The sequence below is a fragment of the Sus scrofa genome, chromosome 16, assembly GCF_000003025.6.
Source record: "Sus scrofa isolate TJ Tabasco breed Duroc chromosome 16, Sscrofa11.1, whole genome shotgun sequence".
NCBI lineage: Eukaryota > Metazoa > Chordata > Mammalia > Artiodactyla > Suidae > Sus > Sus scrofa.
Genome location: NC_010458.4, coordinates 53,631,469 through 53,651,786, shown reverse-complemented (window position 1 = coordinate 53,651,786; position 20,318 = coordinate 53,631,469). Strand labels below are relative to the sequence as shown.

Here is a 20,318-nt window from a genome sequence, read left to right as displayed (position 1 = left end):
CAGTCTGTGGGACTGGACGGCAGCCAGACCTTTGTTTAAGCAGTAGTTGGCATTCGTATTTGCGTGCCACCTTGCAGTCTTACTTCTAAGAGTACTGTACCGCAGTCCAGTTGTGTGAGTGTCGGTCATGCCTCGGGGGCAGCTCGGAGGAATACTTTCTTCGGCAGGAAAGTCCTACTTACACTCCTCCGCTACCCTGACGAGACAGCGCAGACTCTTACCTGCTCTGCAGGGGTGGGAGCTGGAGTAGAGCAGCGACTCTGAGTGGGTGCCTGGGGAGGGGGGACACCAGGAGCCGGGAGGTGGTAGAGGCATTGGCTTTCCATGTCACGGCAGCGGCAGACAGGCCAGCTCCCCGGGGGCTCCCCACTCAGCCCGACTTCCCCGTGATGCGAACCAGGCGACTCAGAGGCAGCCTGCAAACTTTCCACTGAGTGCAGAGCAGAGGTCTCCTGCTCTGGAGGCGGTTCTCCCAGGTCCTGATCAAGGCGCAGCACGGGAGCATTGATCTGTGAGATTAACCAGGAACGAAAGAGCAAAGAGGCAAAGAGCGGGAGAGCCAGCGGAGCCGGCAGGCTGCGGAGCGGAGCGGAGCGTTTTTTGCGTAGCAGTCCCCTCCCTTCTGACTGGAGTATTAATTGCTACATTACCACTGCCATGTAAGAAAGACAGTCGGCAAAGCCTGGGAGAGCTCCAGCTCCTCCCTGCTGCTCCGCTCAGCCTTCCCTCTCCTCCTCGATCCCCTCCGAGCGCCCTGTGCCCTGGCAGTGCCGGCCCAGCCCTGGCATCCTCTGGTCTCCCGTGGCGAGGACTTGGGTGGACAGCGGGAGGGGGTGGAGGGAGGGAGGGAGGGAGCAAGGGAGCCGACATCCGACATCGTGCCCTGCAGGCTCTCTGGATGCAGAAGCCGGACTCACTGCAGAGGCAGCTGTGCTGTTCCTGGAGCTTCTGGGGTGCGTCCACCTCTCAGGGTTCGCCCAGGCCGGCTCCAAGTGCCAGGGGCATCCGAGGTGGGTACCTGCCCTTCTGGGTGCCGACAGCAGAGCCTGCCTTCCCTCTGTCACCATGAGCGGCTGCTCCAAAAGATGCAAGCTGGGCTTCGTGAAATTTGCCCAAACCATCTTTAAGCTCATCACTGGGACCCTCAGCAAAGGTAGGGAGCCTGGCCCTGCCCCTCGTTTTCTGCCTTGGCGTGGCCTGGCTGGTCAGAGTGTCTCGGTGTGGTAAGTGTGGCCGTTCCGGTGCGCCTCGGTCTCAGAGGAGGCTGGAGGGGAAATCAGTGGCTGGGTGTCGGGGTGGCTGACAACCTGGGTCGTGCCTCTGAGCAGACGGGCACCAGGCCAGGGAGCTCAGCCGGCTCTAATTGCCTGGAACTTTGGAAATGGGTTTGGTGGTGTGTGGCTGATTGGTTACAGGCGGGCAGAGGGACAGAACCCTTCCCAGAGTACTGGAAGCGGCTTAGCGTGACTAGAGTTTCAAGAAGTTATCCGCGGAGTGCTGTGTCTTGTTGATAAAAGAGAGATTTGATGCGGTGGGCTATAAGTCTGCAGAACAGGAACGCTGGAGGGGGCCAGCAGGAGGTGGCTGCAGGGCTGGAATCCACTGTGCACTGGTGGATACTGGATCCGGGATCCCAATCAGCTCTGGATCTGGTGTGCCAAGAGCTTTCTCTCGTGGGGTTCCAGGGTTCTGCGGTTCTGGGCTCCGTTCATCATGTCTTTGCTTTCTTGGATCCCTGTCCTTCTGCGTCTCCTGCTCATGCCTGTGTCTGTTGTCTCTACTTCTCCAAGAACTGGGGTGGCAGGGCGTTTGCAGGTCTCACTTCCCCGGGGCGGCCCAGAAAGGGAGGTTGCGGACCAGAGCTAGGACTGCGCGTGCGCAGTTCAGCACCAGGATGCCGAGGGGAGGCTGACTTCTCAGGGGTGTCTCTGGGGCCCCATGTTACACTCTGTACCAGGGAGCCTGAGGCACTCAGAGACACTCTGGCAAACTTTCTGGAGATAATATTTAAAGCGAGAGCAGCAGTGTGATGTGGTTGCACTGGCTGAAAAAATGTCTTTAAATATTCATGCCCTTCGTTCGGGAGGAAGGAGTCTTTGGGGGAGATGCACTGGAAGCAGCAGGCAGGGTATTATTTGGGGAGGGAGGGAGGCCCGTAAACCCCTGATTAGGATTTTAAAAGATGGCAATGAAAGGATATAAAGACTGCGCATGGTCACCTCCAAGGGCCTGGTTCAGGTCCCCTGCTGCTCAGCAGGTCCAGCCTGGGTGCAAATGGGAGGAGGAATGGGGAAATTTTGCTTATCTCCTTTCTCTGGCCCTTTTGTCATTCCTGTTCTGTGCCCACTGCTCTTCTGAAAAGGGGCACTGCTCGCCCCACCTCCCACCCCAGGAAGCCCAGGTGCGCCGAATGTCCAATGCTGAGGGTCAGGCTGCCTGCCGGGCAGAATTCTGGGGGCTCTAAGTGGGAAGGACTCAGGTGAGGCAGAGAGAGTGGAGGGCTGTGAGGGTTGTGCAGAGTTCCCCATTCAATCCTCCGAGACAAATTCAGGCTTTTCTCCTCACATCAAGTGTCCTGGAATCTCAAGGGCTGATGGGTGAGGGGCAGCACCCTATCCCAGTCTCTGCTCCCCGGAAATGCTGTGGAACATGCTTTGGTCTGGACTTAGGCAACCAAGTTCTCAGCTCCAGCTTTGCTTCCTGTGCAAGCCACAGCCTCCCTGAGCCTCAGTATCCTCATCTGTAAAATGAGTCTGTTACCTCCACCCTTGCTCCCTCCAGCTCTGTTGCCAAGGATCCAGGGAAGCTGAGTGTGTTGCAATGACCCAACTGAAGGAGCGGCCAGGGACTGAGATGCGTGTGGGTCTGGACAGGGTGACCCAGGCCATCCCCTGTGCCTGCCCAGGATCAAAGGCTCTTTAATTCAGTGACCGCAGGTGGGTCCGTAGACTCCAGGCAGCATCAGAGGGAGAGAGAGATCACAGAAGGACAAAATGCAGCAAGAGGGGGTGAACATGAGCCAGTGAGTGAGTCAGGAAGAGAGAGTGTGTGCAAAGCAGGGTGTGTGTGTGTGTGTGTGTGTGTGTGTGTGTGTGTGTGTGAGAGAGAGAGAGAGAGAGAGAGAGAGATCGAAAGAGGATAGATAGCCACTTGAATAAATAAGCATGAAGATACTTTCGTCTGTGTATCTGCCTGCAGTCATTTGCTTAGCATTTATTTATTGAGCACCTGCTCTGTGCCACATTCATGGCCAGACACTGGACACCAGGATGGATAAGCCAAGCCCTCCATCTGGGAGCACGCATTGGCACAGACCAAAGACACAGACACCACGGGCACATCATGCTCAGTGCTGAGATGGAGGGAGGCTTGGGAGCCAAAGGGCACTGAGAGGAGAAGCCTGGGGCAGAAGAGGTTCCTCCAAAGGTGGCATCTCAACTGAGATGAGCAGGAGGGGCAGGGCGGGCTGGGCAGGGGAAGGAGGTTGGCGCTGGTTAGGGAGCAGTACTAGAGCACCAGCCTCTGCAGAGAAACCAGCCAGTGGGTCAGGACGGCCCCTCCCTCTGCTCAGAATCCCAGCAACTACGATCCATGTGACACAGAAATGGCTCCTCAGGGACCAGCACGGGGGAACGAGTGGCCGCCTGGACTTCCTCTGACCTACTTCAGTACTCAGTTTCCTCGAGCCACGGCAGGCGCCAGGGCAGGGCACAAGCTATTTCCACAGCTCTGGCTCTGTGTCAGGCACACTCTGGGAACCCAGGGGTCTGCCTGACCCAGGTGGTCGGTAAATATTTTTTGAAATAAATGACCAAGAGAGCAGGACCACACTTAGAGCAGGGGGATGAAGAAAGGTCTTTCTCATGTATAGACCAGCCCTAAGTGAATTTAGACTCGACCCTGCATGGACACATGCCATGTGCATAATGATTTCTGGTTTTCCTTGTGATTTCACTTATTTGTTACCCATCGCACTGAGTTCTAGATGTGCAATAATCCACCCTTTAGGAGAAAGACTTCTCTTAGCTCCTTTCAGGATTGAGGAATGTGAAGCGTCTCTACGGCCAGGTGCCTCCTGCTGGTCCTGGGGACAACTCATTGTTTCTTATTCTTATTCCTTATTCTTGGGAATAACTGGGGCCCACGACTGCCCCTCTGTGTCCCACCTGCTCCTGGCCTGGCCACCTCCCCCTGTCGCCAGCAGTCCCCTTACCCAGTGGTCTCAGCTGTCGGGTGGCTCAGATTGCTCATGGGCGCCCTTTGCAGAGGTGAACTGACCAGGTCCTCCTGGTCACACATGTCCTTGGCTTTGAGCTTTGCCTTCATGGCTCTGATCCCAATCTGGGATCCGTCTTTCTTTTAGGGACACGTTTGCTAAAGGCCGTTTTCCCCACTTGACCTAAGCCCACATGTGTGTTTGCTCACCATTGTAGCCAGAGCTAATCACCCAGCACCCAGGCCAGAGTGGGTGCTTCACTAACAGAACTGAGTGAATGAAGCATTGCTGCACAGCACCCGACGTGCTTGAAGTGACTTGAGTTTCTAGGAAGCACCGTACACGCGCCTGTCCCAGAGGGGTTCTGTAAACACGCTCCCACCTCTGTCCAGCTGCGGGACCGGATTTGGTGGCCAGAGAGTGAGACTCTGGCCAGACAGACTATTCAGGACCTGAGCTTCTTAGTGTCTTGGGAAGGGCATTTAAACTGTCAGAAGAGGAGTTCCCATCGAGGCTCAGTGGCTAATGAATCCGACTAGGAACCATGAGGTTGCAGGTTTGATCCCTGGCCTTGCTCAGTGGGTTAAGGATCCGGCGTTGCCATGAGCTGTGGTGTGGGTCGTAGATGCAGCTTGGATCTGGCGTTGCTGTGGCTCTGGTGTAGGCTGGTGGCTACAGCTCCAATTAGACCCCTAGCCTGCGAACCTCCATATGCTGTGGGTGCAGCCCTAGAAAAGACAAAAAGAATAAAAGAATAAAAAAAATAAACTGTCATAAGAGGGGAGGCTGTGTAAGGTGTGTGTGTGTGTATTGTGGGGATGGGGGTGTTCTGGCAGCCCCCGCTCCTGCCCCTTCTGCTCCACTTTGATTTGTTTTACAAACTAGATTTCTCTGAAATGAAACGAACGAGTTTTCTTTGTGTGTATATGTAGGTGTAAAACGTGTAAACCAGTTATGTAGTGGAAAAGGCAGTTGGTTGCCAGGCTGGTTCACCTTTAGGTCTTCTGGACACTGACTAGGGAACCCGTGCTGGGTCCCTCACCTCTCTCTGGCCTCAGTTACCTAATCTATAAAATGGAATCATAAACACGCTCCTTAGGGCATTGAACGAGACCCTATAGAAAGCCTCCTGCATAGTAAGGACCGGGCAGCTTTCCCTGGCGATGCTGCAGTGGTTGGCTGGTGTTCTCAGGGCTGAGACGCCTCACTCACTGCTTGTTTCTTGAGCCGCTGACACACACTCTGAGAGCAGCTTCTGTCGTCTCCAGGACCTTTGCTGTCCCCGCTCTCCTGAACTCGCTCTCCATGGCCCCATCCAACATCACCACGGCTGACACCTGAGCCGATTCCCACACCTGATTCCCTGCCTAGGCCTTAGGTGTGTGACTCCCAGAGCCAGGCCCTCCCCTGCTCTAAAGTACCCACCAGAAGTGCAGCTCCTGACTTGGATGCTTAGTTGAACCAGGCTCTGGGAAACCTGCCTTCTCCTCCTGCGCAGCCAGCCAGCTCCCCAACCCCGGCTCAGAGACCCCTGGGGCTGAGGGCAGGAGCCAGAGCTTTGCGCCAGCTCCACTCCAGCTGGGGAGATTTAAACCCTTTCCTTCTGCATTTTGGGAACCCATCTGTCACCCCAGGCACAGATGGCAAAGCCAAAGCAAGAAGGAGGGATCCTATCCAGGAGAGCTTCAGTTGTCCCGGCCACCCGCATGGCTGCTGGGTCGGAAAGGGGGTGGTGCTGACCTTCAAGATTTATCTCAAGGGCACTGCCCTGAGCCCCAACTCTCCCTCCCGCCCAGACCCGGGGCGTTTCTCTCTGCGCAAGGCAGGACCTCAGCTTCAGACCCACTGGAGACAAACTGTTCCTCCCGCCTCCTTCCCACCGCCTTTCGAGAAGCCTCAAGACACTGACTTTGAACTTGGGGAGGGCTCTGCCCTCAGGCAGGCTGGGCTGGAGTCCCAGTCTTGTGGTTCACCAGCTGTGTGCGCTTGGGTGAGTTGCACGACCTCCCCAACCCAAGGCTCCTCACTGTTTGCTGGATATAAGAGCAGTATCAGCCACACAAGGTCATCTTAATAAGTCAACAGGGAGGCTACAGGGCATAAGCTGGCAACTAGCAGGGCGAGGGGCTACTTGCAGGGCACTTGCAGGGAGCTGAGAGTGAGGCTTCCTTCAACTGTGTGCCTTAGGCACCTCTCTTTTCTCCCCCGGCCCCAACCCCGAAAGTAGACATTACAAATCACCGTTTTAGCAGTTTCAAGGAAACTGACCTTTAGCCAAGACAGGCGACCCAGCTGGCAATGAGTGGCTGGGCTGGGATTAGAACCCAGGTCCAAGTGGGGCCAAGACCAAGTGCTAGCCTCTCCACAGAGCTGGAGAAGAGGCCCCTGTGAGCACCACTACCCACTTTGTCACCAGCAGAATGCCCCCAGCTTCCCGCTAATGCTGTAGGTGGGTTTATCAAGAACAGTTATACCTGCTCAATCGCTTCAGGGCAGCCACCGTCTTGCGAGGAGTTGGCACGAGTTCCATAACATGGCATGGCCTGGGTTCGGAATAAGCTTGAGGAGGAAAGGGAACACCCCCACAGGCCAAGGTCAGCAAGACGGCCCCATGGGTGCTCTCCTAGCATCATTATCACGTCTTAGATGGGTGCACTGGTGCCTGGGTACCTGCTGGCTGGTGAGTGAGCCCCGAACCCATATGAAGGACCCTCTCCGCTGTTCTCCCTTCTTAGGGGCTAGTGTGAGAAGCAGTCTTACCAGTGGAGAAATATACTAGTTTTAGGGCACCAGGCAGTCGGAAATTGAGATACTGACTTTTTATTGGAATTGTCTAGAAAAGCAATGGCCTTGACTCTGAGGACCTTGGAATCTGTGAGATGTGACAGTGCCCCATGCCTAAAGGAGGCCACTACCTGTCTCCTGAGAAGCTCAGCTGGTGTGCACCTCCCTTTGCCAGGGAACTTGGGGTCCCAGCTGCCCTGGGTCATGTTAGCACAGCCCCCTTCCTGGTTGCAACTGCGAACTTCCAGTGCTTATGCCTTGTCTTAGGCAGAAAGTTCAATCGTTCTGACCCATGCATGCTTCGCCAGCCCCAAGCTGGAGCCCTCCAGGATGGGCCGTGTGCTCACTTTGGCTCTCCCATGCCCTAAGTAGCCCTCACCCCAGCCTACAGGTCTCTTAGCCTTGTCCCTCTGTCTCTGTCCCATCACTCCCTGGTCCATTTCACTGGCCAGGTGCTCTCTGAGTCCCATAGTCCCCTAGCAGCAGGGAGAGAGGAAGGTGGGACCTCCTTTACCTGCCAAGCCTGTCCCTCTAGAAGAACTCTTTTCTAGATGACATCGATACCAGGCAGGAATAATTTGTTCAGGGCTGTTTATCCTGGCACTTCTGCACATTCGTCCTGTTAACTTAGGGACCACGGGGGAGCGGCTAGTTTGTTCCAAATTAAAAGTACTAGGAATGGGCCCCTCTGGCAGGCAGGAAGGCTGCAATACAAAGACACAGGGTGATGTGGCTCAAATCAGGTCTTAATAAGCCTTTGGGGGCCCAGAGGTCCCTGGCCATGCCAGTGTGACCCTCACCTTCCCCATGCTTCTTAGGGTTCCAGAATCTTCCCTGGACCACCTCTCTCACCAGACCCAAGTCCCTGAGAGGTGTTGATTCCTGAGAGTGGAGATGGGAGAGCCATGGAAGGCAGGACGATTCAGGGAAAGTAAGGGCACCGCTCTGGAGCCAGACGGTCCCGGGTTCGAATCCTGCCACTTCCTGGGGCAAGCCATGTCCCACCTTGAGTCTGCATCCTTCCCTGGAAAATGGGGCTGGTCATTCTCACGTCATGGGACCACAAGGAGATGGTACATGTGACACGCTCAGTATCCAACACATATCAGAGAACAACTTCCTGGGAGAAATCAACTTCCCACCCTCGTCTTCTTTTCCTGCGAGCAATGAGGTCCTGCTCTGTAGCACAGGGAACCTCAGCCGGTCACTTGTGATGGAACATGATGGAGAATAATGTAAGAAAAAGAATGTGGGTATATATGTGTGTGTATGTATAGAGAGAGAGAGAGAGAGAGAGAGAGAGAGAGAGTGAGCTGGGTTCCTTTGCTGTACAGCAGAAATTGACAGAACATTGTAAATCAACTATAATTTAAAAAAAAAAAAAAACAACCTTGGACTTGTAGCCAGCAGGAGGCAAAGCCTAAATAAGGCTCTGGGTCACGTCTCCTTCCGGCTCTTCTCTGGCGCTACTGCTCCTCCAGAGTCACCGTCTCTGCCCCCAGTCACTCTCAATTACAGCGTCTGACATGGAGAACTTGTCAGCGGCTGGAATTCTCCTTTTTATTTAGTGGTTTATGTATGTATGGGCCGTCCCCCTGCCCCTGTGAGAACACGAGCATTCACTGCATGGGCCTTATTGGTAGGGCCTGGAGCACCGGATGGATGTTGAATAAATGATGACGGACAGCTTTCCCTGCCCAGCAACACCAGGCTGTGAGATCCCTGGAGGCCCTCTTGTGAGGCTTGGGCATCTCAGGCTGGTCCAGAAGCCTCCCACTCCCCCATCTTCCTGTGCCCAATTTCTGTGCAGGCGTGTGACAGAAGCCACCAGCCACGGTGACCTGGATGAGATGAGGCTCAGTGCAAGGATGACCAAGGACCTGGCCACTCCCATCCTAGTTCTCAAGAGTTCTGTGGGATTGCCCTCACTGCCCGCCCATGACAGCCAACCAGATGCCCAGAGGGGAGATCGGACCCCAGGGTCCACCTGCTTCCCTCTGGAAGGGCAGGAGGTAGGACCCACGCTCTGAGGGCCACACAGAAGGGCAGGGAGCTGTGCAGACGATGCAGAGGTGGTGAGGTGGCACAGGCTTCCCCTGCCAGCTGGGTGGAATGGAAGCCAGGACTCCAGGAAAAGACACGAGGGAAGATGTCTGGCCCTGCCAGTGACCTCCCTCCCTACGCATCTCTGGGCCTGGAGGCAGAAAGAAGAAAGCCTTCTTCCCGTTGGGATGAGGGCCGTGAACACCTGCCATCCACAGTCTTCTCTTATTGAAAGCATCACGCACCATTCTGTGTTCCTAGAGCTGCAAAGAGCCGCAGATTGGAGCCGGCCCGGGTTCGATTCCAGATCCTCACATTTGCTCCCTGGGCAGATGGCTTCCCTTCTTGGGGCCTCAGGTTCTCCTTCACCAAAATGAGGGGGTTCCTGGCCTCCAAGTTCCCTTCCAGCTTTGGGATTTTAAGATTTAATGGCACTCTTTGCAACGCCACTCATGGCATCTGCTCTGTGCCCGGCATTGCGCTAAACACTGCATGCGACGTTTTATCGAATGTGCCCAAGAGCCCTGGAAGGCAGAGAGCTCTCCCTAACCCCATTCACAGATGAGACGTTCTGAGCTTCAGGAGGGGAAGGGCCCGGCTCTGAGTCACACAGCCAGCTCAGGACAGAGCCAGAATTGGAGTCGGGCTGTCTGTTTCCAGGTGCCTGTGTTAACCCCTCCATGCCACTCCCTCCACTGCCAAACAAAACCCCGCAGATCTGATGTAGAAAAGTGATAAAGATAACACCGGTTGTTCTCTAGCTTGACCAAGAGGCAACTCACGCTCTCCTTTGAGACATCAAGGTTTCGAGGCCTCCGTACTGACAGAAGCACAACGATTTTCTGGAGAATTCCCCCCACACTCTATCCCAAACTGTCATCCACAGGTCACCTTTATCAGTCAAATAACAACAACAACAACAAATGGGAGAACTAGCCAGACAGCTGAGATCACACAGACGGGAAAGAAATAAAATTCTGCCCCACCAGCCTTCCCATTGTAATTCCCACCTGGCCACTTTGGGTTTCTTGCTGGAATGAGGTGGTTTGGAAGCAGAGGCAGCTAATTGGGCAGGAGTCGGGGAGGGAGATGTGATTCTGAGGCTTGCATCTGAGAGGCTGGGATTGCCCTACCCCAATTTTCTTTCTGTCATCTTTTGATTAACCCTGGACCAGTTTGGGTGGCATTTTTCAAACCATCTGTGCTCGGCAGGCAGAGCCAAGCCCGGGCTTGCAGCTTGCTGTCTGCAAACATCAGCTGGGAACCGAACTGCTCTCCCTTGAAGCCTAGGATACTCTGTAACCATGGGGCATGTGGGACTGCAGGATGTTCCTGCCATCCCGGGGCTGATTAAGCCTGCCTGTCACAGGGTTAATCAGCCTGTCACACCAAACTCAACAGGCACCGTATGAAGAATAATATTTGCCACCATCCACTGAGTGCTGTTTATTCACTGGAGCTTTGCAAGGATCCCTACGATCAATCCACCCCCGGCTCTGTGAGTTTCCTACTTTTGTGATTCCCACCCCGAGGCTGGGAGAGGTTGGGTAACTTGTTCAAGGTCACAAAACCAGAGCTGCAGCTCTAAAGATCCCATGCAGAAGCACTCTCTGGGTCACATCCCATAGCACTATCTTCCTGTGGTATAGACTAAACTGTGTCCCCCTAAATTCACATGTTGAAGCCCTGATGTCAATGTGACTAGATTTAAAGACTTTTAACTAACACAACATTGTAAGTCAACTATACTCCAATAAAATTAAATTTTATTTTATTATTTATTTATTTATCTTTTCTAGGACTGCACCCGTGGCGTATGGAGGATCCCAGGCTAGGGGTGTAATTGGAGCTGTAGCCACCGGCCTACGCCACAGCCCCAGCAATGCAGGATCCAAGCCGCGTCTGCGACCTACACCACAGCTCACGGCAACACCAGAGCCTTAACCCACTGAGCAAGGCCAGGGATCGAACCCGCAACCTCATGGTTCCTAGTAGGATTTGTTAACCACTGAGCCATGACGGGAACTCCAATGAAATTAAATTTTTTAAAAAAGAAAATAAAGACACACCAAGAAAGAAAAGAAGGAAGGAAGGAAGGAAACAAGGGTGAAAGAGAAAGAAAGAAAGAAAGAAAGAAAGAAAGAAAGAAAGAAAGAAAGAAAGAAAGAAAGAAAGAGGGAGGAAGAAAGAGAGGGAGGAAGAAAAAAAGACACACCAAAAAAAAAAGGTAATTATGGTTAAATGAGATCACCCTGGGGCCCTGGTCCAATAGGATTATTGTCCTTATAAGAAAGAAGAAGAGACACAGACACAGAGAAAAGACCATGAGAAATCACGGAGAGCAGGGCACACCGGCCATCCGCACCAAGGAGAGAGACCTCACCAGAAACCAGCCCTGCCAGCACCTTGACCTTGGGCTTCCAGCCTCCAGAACCATGAAAAATATATAAATTTCTCTTGTTTAAATTGCCCAGTCTGTGGCATTTTGTTAAGGCAGCCCTAGGAAAGTAATCCACCCCATGGACGGTTCTTCGCATAGCATCCTTTCCCACATTTTTTATTAATATACGTAAAAGTTACCATCTGGACCATTTTGAGGTGTACAATTCAGTGGCATTAAATATATTTCGCATTGTTGTGCAGCCATCATCATCATCTACCTACAGAACTTTTCATCCTCCCAAACTGAAACTCCCTCATCATTAAACAGTAATTCCCAGAGTTCCCATCAGGGCGCAGTGGAAACGAATCCAACCAGGAACCATGAGGTTGTGGGTTTGATCCCTGGCCTCAGTGGGTGCAGGATCTGGTGTTGCCGTGAGCTGTGATGTAGGTCGAAGGCATGGCCTGGATCCTGCGTTGCTATGGCTGTGGTGTAGGCTGGCCTGTGGTGTAGGCTGGCCGCTGTAGTTCCGATTTGACCCCTAGCCTGGGAACCTCCACATGCCATGGGCGCGGCCCTGAAAAGCAAAAAACAAAACCCAGTAATTCCCCCTTTCCCTCCACCCCAGGCCCCAGCCCCTGTCTACTACTCTACTTTCTATCTCTATGCACTTGGCTATACTAGGCAGCTCATTAAGTGAGATCAGACAGTATTTGTCTTTTGTGCCTGCCTGGCTTCCTTCACTTAGCATGATGTTTACAAGGTTTATCCATGTTGTAGCATGTGTCAGAATTTCATTCTTTTTTAAGGCTAAATAGTACTCCAGACTAGAGATATACCATAATTTTTTTGGGGGGGGGACAATTCAACCATTGCTATTCATCCGTTCCCAAATTTTTATTTTTATTTTGTCTTCTTAGGGCTGCACCTGCAGCATATGGAAGTTCCCAGGATAGGGGTCGAATTGGAGCTGCAGCTGCCAGCCTACACCATAGCCACGGCAACATCAGATCCAAGCTGCATCTGCAGCCTATGCCACAGCTCACAGCAATGCTGGATCCTTAACCCACTGAGCGAGCCAGGGATTGAACCCATGGCCTCATGGATATTAGTCAGGTTTTTAACCTGCTGAACCGCAACACCACTTCCATGTTTTTAAAATACACAATCCCCTTGCTCACAACTCGGCCTCCAGTGGTTTCTTGACACACTGGGAATCAAATGCAGCCTTTCCTGTGTGGTCTACAGCCTTTGCATGACCTGTCCTCTGCATTTCTGGCCTCCTTCTGTGGTCACATCCTCCCCCGGTGTGCACCCAGCCACCAGGCCATGTTGATCTCACTGGAACCCCAGCTCTTCCAGCCTGTGTCCTGACACTTACTGTCCCCTCCGGCTGGACATGCTCTGCTGGCTCTCCTCTGGCTCTCCCACACTTCACCCAAATCCCCGATCTGTCTCCACCTTCTCATCTCCCTCTACCCACAAGAGTCCTCGCTACCCTCTCACACTGCCTCGTTTTCCTGCATAGCAGCCCTGTAATTACATTACACGGTTATCCATTTTGTTCTGGTCTGGCTTGTCCACTGCGAGGCCAGCTTCTTGAGGGCCCAGCGCATAGTAGGCCCTCAGGGGTTGCTGAGAGGTCTGCCAGGCAGCTGAGAGGTTCAGGGAAAGTCCACCGCGTGGGTGGCAAAGCCAGGCCTAAAACCTGAGCCTCTGAATCCTCTTTTCTTTGCTGAAAAATCTCTGCCCTGCATGCTCATCAAAGGCCCTGGGTCTGGATTCTGCCCTCCCATGTCTGTCTTTCCATCCACACTTAACCCCTTAGCAGGGCGCCGAGGAGCCGGACTCAATGGATGGATGAATGGAGAAGGGAGGGAGGGAGGATGGGAAGATGGCTCATTAATCCTTCTCTTTGAATGTCTTCCTGTGGCCTTGGCTCAACCCTCCTACCAGCAAAGCAGCCCCCTCTCGTGACTGCACTGTCCCTCCGTGTATGTCCCCAGGCCTGTGCCTTCAGATATCTTGCTCACGAAGTCCTTTGATTCTTTCTCCCCAGTGTTTCTCTCGTCTGTCACTCTCTCTCCAACTTCAGCACATCCCCGAAGTCCAAACTCTCCCTGCTTGGGGACAGCAGCCCGCAGGTGGCACTTCGTCCTGCTTCCCCCTCCTGTCTCCTCCACCCCAGGGCCAGACAAAGAGATAGGCCATTCAGCCCTTTCAGCCGGGACCCCTCCTTCTAGAAGGCTGTTCTAAGCAGATCATCAGACATGTGCACGAAAGCTTTTATGCGGGGATGTTCCTCCCAGGGTTACATCACAATAGTGAAAAATTGTCGACGATCTCAACTCCAGCCAAAAAAAATCATTTTTGGTTCATCCATCTGATGCAATAATATTAAGCCTGTGGGAAATTATTTTGAGGACCACTGAACAACAGGCAGAAATGCCATTGACGTACTGTTAGAGGAGAAAGCAGGATATAAGACTCTGTGTATAAAGAGGTTCCAATCCGCATAGATATTTAGGCAGCAAAAGTCAAACAGAAAAGAAGTGAACTGAAGTACCATCCTGGGTTTTCGTTGAGAGCAGTGGTTGTTTTTTTTAAAGTTCTTCTTGATACTTCTCGGTATCGTCTGCATTGTCTTCAAGAAGCATGTATATTTCATCAGACCATAAAAATGCCATTCACTCAATGCACATCTTTAATTTTTTAATTCTTCTTAATACCATCAATAAAAGTGATGCTTTCCCTGCTGGGTATCACAGCCTGTCCTCTCCATGTTGGAGAATAACCCAAACTTCTAGACCCGGCCCTTCCAGCAATGCCCCCCCACCAGAGTCTCAGCCTGCGTCCTGCTCACGCACGTCCTCTTGCCCACAAGCATATTCTGTGTCAGCCAAACTTGCCTTACACGGTTTCCAAAGCAGTCGTGTGTATGTCCCTGAGCCTACCCTCAAATGATTCAGAAACACACTCACACATACAGAGACAGAGAACGAGAAGAAATGTGAATGTGACAAAATAGTGATAACGCTTTGTGAGCCAAGGGGAAGGATCTGTGTGCGCCTCGTACTCCCTTTGCGTCTCTTCTAGAGCTGCACGTTTTTAAAACTAAACGTTGGGGGAAATAAAGGGGCCGTATAATAAGAGTGTTTAAAAGCATTGGCTCTGCCATGAAATGACATCCACTTCCCCCCCCCCAGCTCTGACGCCCATTCACTGGGGCAGCCTTGACCGTAGGCAGGTTCCTTCCTCAGGAACGTGGGGCTAATGAGAATCATTGTGTGTGTGTTTCCCACCGTTGCCCCGACCGTGGAATGAATGAGTATTAAAGGGCTTGGTCAGGAGCCTGGCCACCCGTGTTGGTTGTGAACGGCTCAGATCTGTGTTAAATGTAGAAGTCCGATGCTTTTTGTGAAATGTATTTTAGTGACGGGTAGTTGATTCAAAGTGCTGTGTTAGTTGATTTACAGCGTGGTGTTAGTTTCTGCTGGACAGCCGGGGGATTCAGTTAGACATGTCAATATCTATCTCTTTCATAGTCTTTTCCATCATGGTTTATCACAGGAAATTGGGTCTAGTTCCCTGTGCTGTACCCAGGGGACCTTGTTGTTTCTCCATTCTCTACGTAATAATTAGTGTCTGCTATCTCCACACTCCCAAGCCATCCCTTCTCCACCCTCCCTCCCTTTGGCACCCACAAGTCTGTTCTCCACGTTTATGAGTCTTTAGAAATTAGATCTTAACCATGAAGTTATCTTTAATACACTCTACTTTCCTAAATAACTCAGCCCTGAATACCTAAGTGAGATGCTGTGGCCTGGGAATATTTTGCTCATGTGATTCTTTTTCTGCCACCGCCCTGGAGCAGGGAGAGGGCGGTACTGGTTCTTGCCAGGGTCTGCCCCTCCAGGTCCTGGCACCGAGGAGACAGCCAATAAGAGCCCAAAACCTGAAAATGAGGGACTTGAAGGTTTCAAGTTGCACTTTCAAGAAAGTTCATCTCATCAGATACAAACTTGTAACCTTGCAGATGCCGCCACTCTGTTCCCACAGGCTTTCTGAAAATGAGGCATCACCTTGATAAATTAGCTATGGATATAAGCTTCCTGCAGTTGGCATGGAAATGCAATTTAATTTCCAATTAAGCCTGATTTCTGGGCCGAGGGATCTGCCTGCCTCACGCTGGGAGGACTATTCCAGCCACACCTCTTGGGGTCCATGTTCGTGGGTCTCCTGTGAAATGAACTGTTGTGGAAACTGGTCCTTTGACCCTTGATGGTTCAACCAGGTACTGCTTTTCCTCAGGAACTAAGTTTAGACAAGTAGATTCAAGGAAGTGTAAAGCAAAGACAATCTAACCATGGCAGAATGTTTAATTCCGATCACAACACAGCGAGAGACAGATTGAGAGGGAGCGAGAGGCAAGCTGGTCCCCAGTGACACAAGAAGGAAGTTGCTGGTGAGAAAAAGGGGTCGGGAGAAAGTTCTCTGAGCTCGAACAGAAGACTCTGCCTCATCACCGAGGGTGAACTATGGCAGAGGGTTTTTATGGACCAGGAACTGTGCTAAGTGCTGCTTGTTCGTTATTGTACTGAATTTATCACGAGCGCCCTGTGAAACAAAGGGTGCTCTGCTTCTTTTCCACTTGAAGAAATGGAGTCTCAGGGAAATGAAATAAACTGCCCAGGGTCATAGACAAGCCAGATACTAACTCTCACTTTTCTGAGCTTCCCTCCCTGCAGGCACTGTCTCCAAATACAAATAAAGCACATAGTTTAGAACCAGAAGAATAAGGCCACACTAAGCTGATACTAACCTCCTGAAAAATGTAAAGACAAGAAACAGACTTTAAGGAGTTCCCGTCGTGGCTCAGCGGTTAGCGAATCCTACTAGCATCCACGAGGATGCGGGTTTGATCCATGGCCCTGCTCAGTGGGTTAAGGATCTGGCGTTGCTGTGAGCTGTGGTGTAGGTTGCAGATGCAGCTTGGATCCCATGTTGCTATGGCTCTGACGTAGGCCTGCGATTACATTTCCGATTGTATCCTTAGCCTGGGAACTTCCATATGCCGCGGGTGCAGCCCCAAAAGACAAAAAATTAAAATTTTTTGCTTTAAAAAAGCAAAGGGCTTCAAAACATGTCGAGTGAGAGAGAGAATAACTGAGGCTGAGTCTGCTTAGAGCACATGATCTGATGAAGGGGCAAAGGACCCCCACTTTTGTTTCGGTTTTCCCATCTTCCCCACGAGGTGGGGGATCTGAGGACGGGACATGATGGTCCATCCTGGCTTGAGAGGCTCACAGGAGGTCAGGTGCTCAGAAGGCTCAGGCTACTCCAAACCCACAAAGTCCTGGCTTGTGGCTCAGGCAATTTCAGTTCCAGTAGTTGGAAAGAAGCAGTGGAGGGCATAGGAAAGGGTATTTGAAGATGCCTGTATATGAGATGTTTGAACGTAGACTACTTGCAAGGCCAGCAGAATCACAGCAAAATCAGATACGAAGCAGGTGTCACATGGCTCCCTTTTTATCAGTGATTGCAGAAGAAGCTTCTAAAGCTATGTATCAATAATCATGCTGTCAACTCCTGGACACATTCTAGAATGGATTATTGAGCTAGTGGTTTAGGAACACTTGGAAAAGAAAGCAGGGACAACTGAGAGAAATGTGGGGTCCCTGAGAAGGAATCAAGTCAGCCTAGCCTCTCCTCCACTCTTCTTTTTAATAGAGTGACCAGGTCAGGGATGGCTGTGGCCATAGCATGGCTGGTTGCTGCTTTGTGTTTGATGGTCTGTGTGCTGCATGAGGATGGAGTCAGGCAGATTGTGGCCGAACTCATTTGCCTGTCCATCTTGGATGTTCCTCCAAGAGACTCTTTGAAGGACTTTTTTTTTTTTTTGATCCATTGGCTTGGGCCTGGCTACACATCTGTGGATTCTTTAGAGCCGTGGCTCCAGGGAGCCATTTGAGAGCCTGGGCTCCTTGGGAAGGTACAAAGCGCATCCAATAGGCTCTCAGCATTGAACTTGCCCTGCTGGGATTTCCCATTTCTGATACGGGGCAGAGACCAAGGGGCAGGCAGGCTGCACAGTGCTTAGAGCCTGAAGCCATACTTTTCAGGTTCGAATCCCAGCTCTCCTGTTTGCTCCCTCCTGCCCAGCAGCAGATGAAATCCCTGCACCTCCATTACCTCATCTATGAGGTGGAGAGAGTAATAAAAGATATTGTTAGGGTTTAATTGGCCATCCATGTAAAAGCTGAGCCCAGATTCTGGCCTGCCGGTGCTCAACAAATGTGAGCTCTTACTGCCATTAGAAATGACGGATTCCTGTTGGGAGAGTAATGTGCTAAATAATTCCCCAAGTAGAGGTTGCTGCCTCCCAGTCCAGCGAGTTATTCATCAAAAGAGATGTTGACGGAGGAGTTCCCATCGTGGCTCAGTGGTAACGAACCAGACTAGTATCCAAAAGGACAGGGGTTCGATCCCTGGCCTCTCTCAGTGGGTTAAGGATCCGCTGCTGACCTGAGCTGCGGTGTAGGTCACAGACGCGGCTTGGATCCTGCACTGCTGTGGCTGTGGCGTATTGCCAGCAGCTGCAGTTCCGATTGGACCCCTAGCCTGGGAACATCCCTATGCTGCGGGTGCAGCCCTAAAAAGACCCAAAAAGAGAGAGAGAGATGTTGGTGGAGGCTGTTGTTCAAAACGAAGTTGCAGGGAAGGTTTGAGCCCCAGATTAGAAAGTGGAAAAGTACTCGATGATCTTTAAAGAACTACTGGCTCTCGGGGAACATGAGTTTGTGTCTGAATATGAGAAATCAAAGGGGTGTGGAAAAGCGGAGGCTCCAGAATTGGCAGAGGAGGGTTCAAGGGAGTAGAGAGAGAAGACTGGTCTTAAAGCGGCAGAGCCTAAGCAAGCCCCTGTTCTTATTTTATGTATATCAGAAATGGGGTGGGTTGGGGGCGGAATGATGGAGATTATGGGAGGTTGAAGTCTCTCTAACTGAGAGAGAAGGGGCAAGCTTTGGGATGCATCACCACTTTTGTCCAACATTTGGTTGGGGGTTGATGACATTGCATTTAAACACATCTCCTCGCCATCCTCTGTAGCGTTTAAGGAAGTCGGCTGATGCACGCATGCTTTCTATGAGGGGGAAGGGAGAGCTGGGGACATCTAGGAAGGTGCTGAGGTCTGTATGTGGATTGACACGATGAAGCTCCAGAAGAGCACCTGTGGTGGGGAAGATAATCCATAAACTACCCCATCTGGGGAAGAGAGAACCCAGAGCCAGGGGGTCCTGGGGAAAGTGAAGGTCTCTTCCTGCCCCCAGTGGGAATCTGAGGAGACTTCGAGGAGGACTTTGGATGTGCCCAGGGCACAGCACGGAATGAGCAGGGGGACCTGTCTGTCCCTGGACATAGTAGGCCAGTGGCTCTGAAAAATTCAGCATCCTTGGGAGTTCCCGTTGTGGCTCAGTGGTTAACAAATCCGACTAGGAACCATGAGGTTGTGGGTTCGATCCCTGGCCTCACTCAGTGGGTTAAGGATCTGACATTGCTGTGAGCCGTGGTGTAGGTTGCAGACGCGGCTCGGATCCTGCGTTGCTGGGGCTCTGGTGTAGGCCGGCAGCAACAGCCCGCATTAGACCGCTAGCCTGGGAACCTCCATATGCCGTGGGAGCACCCCAAGAATTGGCAAAAAGACAAAAAAAAAATTCAGCGTCCTTGTCTGATCTTAAATCACATTGAATTCTCTAAGGACATTTGGCTTATGGGGTTACATCGACTAACATTTACCATTTGGACATGAAGACTCAGAATGTTTCATTTAAGGTAATTTCTTTCAAAATAGCAATAATGGACCCATTACATGTTAACAAAAGACCATCTTTTCCTGAAAAATAATTGCGTTTCCCCCCAAAAAAAAGCTATTGAGGAAAGTGGCATCGCTTTACGTTTTTGCAAATCTCTTTAAAGTCTGGCCTCATAGAAGACAGCTGGCTTCTCATATACATGCCACCTAGCCCTCTGAAACATTCCATGCATAAGGGTGGAAAAAGCAACTAGTGCCTTAATGTTATGACAAAAAGGTTTTGCCCTTGCAGACCTCCACTGTGAGAACCATTACCTAGACGGCAGTGCCTTTCTCCCCGTCTTTCTGATCTTGCTTTGGTCTTTCTCTTTTCCCAACATGTGAAAGGGCAGAGGCTGGTGAGGCACAGGACAGGTGCATTTGGTTCAAACGGTGTCTTTACACATATTTCATATAATTCAAAATCCCCCCAATGCAAAAGACACTGGCTCTTTTTATGCACCAGTCTGTTCTGCCAGTTACAGCAATAGAGTGAATGCTGTCTACAATCCACACACCCAGGGGGTTTTGAGATTAGGAGGACTTTTGGATGGAGTGTTGTTGCAGGTGGAGGAGGCTGGCAGCATTTCCGTAAGTCACCAAAACAGAATTTATGAATATTTTACATTGCATGATTTTGAATTCGCGTAGGTTAGCTTCGTCACCGTGAAGAAGGAAGCTCTTGAAAATGACCGGGTGGGGGGGAGGGGGCAGAGTGTCACGAGATGATCAGCTTCCTGAAGGCGGGCCCTGTGGCTGCTCCATCTCTGCCCCACCCCTCCCCCTTGCTGCCGCTCTCCACCAGGTGATCTGAGATCTGGGGGAGCCATGCAGGTGCCCCTGCCCATGTGAGTCACTGGCCCATGAGAGAAAAAGCAAAAGCAGAAGCACTAGACATTCCTTAGTAGAGCGATTTTTTTAAAGAACCGACAAGGGCTCTCTGGTCCCAGGCAACCATTATTCCAAACTCATTTTTCCTCCGTGTCTAACTCCATCACGCTGAGATGCCCATTATTTCACGCCCAGCTTGGGCATGAAGT

At 51.7% G+C, this 20,318-nt stretch overlaps 1 protein-coding gene across 5 annotated transcripts in view; it reads left to right on the top strand.

The window, feature by feature from the left end:
• KCNIP1 (potassium voltage-gated channel interacting protein 1) overlaps positions 1 to 20,318 on the top strand; it is a 422,323-nt gene that overhangs the window by 43,188 nt on the left and 358,817 nt on the right. For 4 of the 5 annotated variants that reach the window (XM_021076583.1, XM_021076586.1, XM_021076584.1 and 1 more), the window contains one exon: positions 890 to 1,153. The exons of the other annotated variant lie outside the window; for it this stretch is intronic. In XM_021076583.1, coding sequence (XP_020932242.1) covers positions 1,066 to 1,153 — 88 coding nt within the window. In that variant the 5' untranslated portion in view covers positions 890 to 1,065. The remainder of the gene's footprint in view (positions 1 to 889; positions 1,154 to 20,318) is intronic. 5 annotated transcript variants of the gene reach the window in all.